The sequence below is a fragment of the Sus scrofa genome, chromosome 14 (assembly GCF_054392235.1).
Source record: "Sus scrofa isolate SSC_HxYL_T2T_F1_AM1 chromosome 14, Sscrofa_HxYL_maternal_Yorkshire_Landrace_v2.0, whole genome shotgun sequence".
Classification (NCBI taxonomy): domain Eukaryota; kingdom Metazoa; phylum Chordata; class Mammalia; order Artiodactyla; family Suidae; genus Sus; species Sus scrofa.
In genome coordinates this window covers 156,496,857-156,501,759 of record NC_139396.1, presented here as the reverse complement: position 1 = coordinate 156,501,759, position 4,903 = coordinate 156,496,857, and the positions used below count along the sequence as shown (strand labels likewise).

The 4,903-nt window shown below is 59.3% G+C and overlaps 1 protein-coding gene across 1 annotated transcript; it reads left to right on the top strand.

Moving 5' to 3' along the window:
* Positions 1 to 925: 925 nt before the first annotated feature.
* NKX1-2 (NK1 homeobox 2) lies at positions 926 to 4,156 on the top strand. The gene is made up of 2 exons (XM_001927112.4): positions 926 to 1,757; positions 3,349 to 4,156. Exons 1-2 carry the CDS (start codon positions 1,544 to 1,546, stop codon positions 4,095 to 4,097), a joined length of 963 nt encoding a protein of 320 aa, XP_001927147.1. The 5' UTR covers positions 926 to 1,543; the 3' UTR covers positions 4,098 to 4,156.
* Positions 4,157 to 4,903: the final 747 nt, after the last annotated feature.

Here is a 4,903-nt window from a genome sequence, read left to right as displayed (position 1 = left end):
CCCACCTCCCCCAACTGGCCTTTAATGAGAAGGTTTCTCCTCCCTTCCTACGCCTACCTGCTCCACAATCTTAATTGCCAAGTCATTGTTTGGAAACCCCATGGGGCAGGGAAGAAAGGGACAGGCAGCCTTAGAGGTGGCTGTGGGCAGAGGGGCAGGAGAAGCCTCAGAATTTGCCGCTGAGATAAATGCTTAGCGCTCACAGTCTGCTCCCCAAGCGATAAAAGGGGAAGGAGTGTTAGAAGGACGTGGCCGGTGGATGCTTCCCCCAAAGACTGATGTACGCCCTTCCCACGGGACTTCGTCGGGCAGATGGAAGCCTTTCCATCTTCTCTAGTCTCTGATCCTAACTCCAAACCAAACAAGCAACTTTTAACCTTTTTCTTCTTGGGGCTAGTGGGAGGATAGGGGTCAAAGATGTGACCTTATTCCCAAAGACACAATAGCTGTTGCAAATAACCAGATCTGTGACTGTGAAGGCGCGAAGGCATCAGGGATTGTGCTCAGCCACCCTCACCTGGCTCACCTGCCCTCACCAGGGCATCTCACCTGGCTCTGGGACCACAATCTGCCAAGGTTTCCAAAGCAGCGAGGCATCTTTGCGAGGGGCTCGGACACCTCTGCAAACCCCTTGCTGCGCCCTGACCTGTCTAGGCTCCAGGGTGGAAGGGAAAGCCTCTGACAGGTAGAGGACTTTCTTCCGTTATTTTCTAGGGAGCAGGACGGACCGAAAAGAATATTGGTCCTGGACAGGAGACCTGGGTTCGAATCCAGACTGTCACCAACCAACAGTGACCCTGAGCAACATCACTTCTCACCTTTGAACCCTAATTTCCTTATCTCAAAACCGGGGTCTTGCCAGGCCACGCCCACTTCACGAGGAGGCTCAGAGGATCAAATGAGACCACGCAAGCCGAAGGGCTTTGTAAACTGTAAATTGTGAAAACACGAGGGCTTTTAAATCCGAGTGACCAGGTCTGAGGCCATTACTGTGATTCACTGGCGAGGCAGGAGATGCGCAGAGCACGCCTTGAAGTGATCAGCGGTGGCCTCAACGGCATCCTCAATTCAAGGCGGGTGCGCTGGGGGAAGGGTGCGAATCCGAGCCCGACTCAGCGCGTGTGTTGGGGGGGATCTCCCGGATGAAAGCGTCCGGACTTCCCACCCTCGCGCACCCGGAGTACCCGCAGGTTGAGCAGAGGCGCGCCGAGCCTGCGACGTTGTCCTGGCGGGCGCGCGCATCGGATGCACCAAAGTGCCCCCCTGCCGAGGTTAGTGGTCCCAGCAAGGCTCAGGGACGTCTTCGGACTGCTGCGAGCGCGCCCTGCACCTGGCAAGGGCCTGGGCCCCGCAAGTGCCAATCTGCGCACAGCCCCCCGCTGCTCTCTCTCCGCCCCGCCTCCACGCCCCCCTCCCCATCTTCACTTGGCCGCCCCGACCCTTCTAGCCGCTGAGAGCTGCAGCTGAGCCACAGCCGAAGGCAAGCCCGAGCGCCGCGATCCCAGACCCCGCGCCGCCGGCCTCCGACCCGCAGGCGGCGGGTATGTTGGCATGGCAGGACGGCGGGGCCAAGGCGGCCCCCTCCCACCACAAGATCTCCTTCTCGGTTCTGGACATCCTGGACCCGCAGAAATTCACTCGTGCTGCGCTTCCGGCCGTGCGCCCTGCTCTTCGGGAAGCCAAGAAAAGTTTGGCAGAGGCCGAAGCAGGGAAGGACGCCACCCGGGGGGACCCAGCCCGGCAGCGAGAGACGCCTGGTAAGGATGCGAGGCGGCCCCAGCCCTGGAAAGCCCCCAGCCTAGATCACACGATGGGAAGGCGCAGGCCGGGGGTGGGGGATGGAAAAAGCCGTGGACCGGGTGAGTAGTCCTTAGCACCAGGAGCGAAGTGTAGCGCCTGTCTCTTAATTAAATTGAGGCAGAAAGAACCCCGGCATCCTGGGGCTAAGCGAGAAAGCACCCCAATTCTGATTTACTCGCAGTGGAAACGAATACTTACCTGGTGCCCACCTTATCCAGGCTTATTCATGTATTGGGCATTTAGGAGGCCCTCCACCTGCCAGGACCTGGGGCTGGAGACTGGGATAAAAGTCATGAAAAAGTCCAAAAGCTGCGAGGTAGACAGCATCGTTAATATCACCTCCATCTTCCGGAGGAGGCAGCTGAGGCTAAATCCTGTGTCCGGGGTCTTGGTAGGCAGTGAGGTCCGGTGTATGCACCCAGTGCCCACTTCCAAACATCTGGAGACAGCTGCAGAGACCCCGAGGCCCCACACGGTCACTCTCCCTGTACCCAGTCGTTGACTGTGCTGGGACCCGGCCAGATGGGGAGATGGGAGGCTTGAGGTCCTTTTCCCCCCTTTTTGGCTTAACTCCTAACTCTGAGGGACACCTGATGAGGTCTCCTGGAAAGTTGGTGTCTGAAAGGAAAGACAAAAGACAGCAGGACCCGAGCAGGGTGAGGCTTGGGCCGGTGTTTCCCTGGAAGGACGCCAAAGGTCGGGGCATAGGTCAGGGAGCGGCCTGAAGTCTCCAAGCCCCCTGCTCCCCCTCCCCAAGTTTAGCGGTGATTGTCTGGGGCTCTGGGCGCCTCTGGCGGCTGCGCTTGGGCCTGAGCGGTCGGCCTGGTAATTGTTCCGATCGCCCCTCGCAGGGGCTGCGCTCTCCTTTCCCCAGCCCCATGATCGATATTCTATTACTGGAGCCTGCATATCTCCTGCCCGCAGCTTGCAGGTACCGACTTCAAACCCCCTTTCCCTGTCTGATCCTAATATTGTTCGATTAAAACTTACCTTTAATAGATGACATCTATCGATCCGGCCCCGCACAAATCTGAAACTCTATTAACACGGCAGGAGAGAGAAGATGGGAAAGAGGGAATTTCACTTTAAACGGGAGGAGGGGGCGCTTAATAACTTCTTTTTTAATTGCTAGGAGTTCCAGACCAAAATAGGCTTCTAGGGACTGAGGAGACACAGCCCTAAACGGACTTGACATCTCGATGTCTTCATGTATAACCGTCCTATAAAGTTGCCCAATAAGGTCGTTATTTTTACCTAATGCGGGGTGTCATTCATTCATTCATTCAAAATACAGTTCTTGGATGCTGCTAAGTAGTAGATGAGTAAAGAGAAAAGAGACATTGCAACCCTAACCCCAACTCCTGGGAAGGACTTGCGACTCTGTGCTGTCTCGGGGGTGGGGGTGGAGTGGCGGGAAGCGCGATACCCGCGAGGGGTAGAGCTGGGGTCTGGGTGGGGAAGAGCACTGTATGCTCTCGAGGAGCAGGTCTGGGGACCTGGATGGGCCGGGTCGTTCTGGATTTTTGATCACCGTCCCTTCTCCCCTAGATGCTGCGGGCCGAGGCGCAGGAGCGGCGTCCCCCCTGGTGGGCTCTGAGGCGGAGGAGGCGGAGGAGGAGGAGGAGGAGGAAGATGCCGAGGATGGGGGGCAGCGGCAGCGGGAGCGGGCTGCGCGCCTGCAGGAGGGTCCGACGCGCTTCCCGGAGGCTCGGGCTGGGGCCTTGGCGGCCGCGGAGCGCAGTAGCGGAGGCCTCGCGGGCTCCCCCGGCTCGCCGGGCTCCCCGCGGCCCCGGCGCCGGCGCTCAGAGCCCAGCTGCTCCAAGCCGCGGCGCGCGCGCACCGCCTTCACTTACGAGCAGCTGGTGGCCTTGGAGAACAAGTTTCGGGCCACGCGCTACCTGTCTGTGTGCGAGCGCCTGAACCTCGCACTGTCGCTCAGTCTCACCGAGACGCAGGTCAAAATTTGGTTCCAGAACCGCAGGACCAAGTGGAAGAAGCAGAACCCCGGCGCCGAAGGCACGGCGCAGGCGGCAGGTGGCGCGCCCCAGCCAGTGACGCCCGGAGCTGCGGCGGGGGCGGGCGGCGGCGGCGGCGGCTCGGGGGGCAGCCCGGGTCCGTCCGGCCCCGGCGCGATGTCTTTCCAGACTTTCCCCTCCTACTCGGCGGCCAACATCCTCTTCCCGGCCGCCGCCTCCTTCCCGCTGACAGCTGCCGCCGCCGCCGCAGCCGCCGGGGGCTCCTTTGCGCCCTTTCTCGGGCCCTCCTACCTGAACCCTTTCTACGCCCCGCATCTATGAACGCAGAGCCCCTCGGTCCCCACTTCTCCGGACTCACGAGTAGTTGGCGTGGACTTGTGGTCCCCACCTCGCAGAGGGGTTCACAATGCGCAGGGACCGCCCCCTCCTGGTGCACGGGTGTCTCCGCGCCCCTTCCCTTCCAGCTGCCGGGAGGCGCCGCCAGAGGGCGGGGAGAGGCCGCCTGCTGACCCCATGTGCGCGCCTTCCCCTCGCGCAGAACACCTGAATCCACGCGGTCCCCTAACGAGGGTGAAGGATCTGCCATCCTTAATAATATCCGGAGACAGAGTCTGTCCTTAAATCTTCCTGTTTCTGGACCTTGTTCTTCACTCTCATCCAGGCTTCATTCTGTTCAAGGGCTCTTTTGGGGGAGCGGGGCTAACGGGAGCGGCGGGGATGGAGGCAAGAGAGAACCAAGACCCGTCCTCCAGCTGCTCACATCTAGGATGGAAAAGATTTTGGCTCCTTCAGAGGGAGCAGCTTTCCCTTTTCATAGCTGATTGTTTCCCAGACACTGGACAGATTTGAAGAGAGCTGAGTCTATGAGCGCATACTGCCGCTGGGTAATGGACTATTTTTAAAATGCATAAAACACTGCATTTTTAGATCTTCATCTAAGAGGAGGACTTGAGCGCAACTCTTGCTCCAAACAGCCTCTCCACAGACTATTCCCGAGACACTGGGTACCTGGTTTTTCGGAGATCAGAAGTTCGTGCTGGGCAACGCAACAGCTTGATAGCTCGACTTGCCCGCTCACGTAGACGCAGTTCGGCACCACTGCAAGTTTTGAGAACAGCTTTGACAGA

Coding starts and splice junctions, on each gene's coding strand:
- NKX1-2 (XM_001927112.4), top strand. CDS start 1,544: ATGTTGGCATGGCAGGACGGCGGGGCCAAGGCGGCCCCCTCCCACCAC. Junction 1,758..3,348: donor CCGGCAGCGAGAGACGCCTG/GTAAGGATGCGA, acceptor CTTCTCCCCTAG/ATGCTGCGGGCCGAGGCGCA.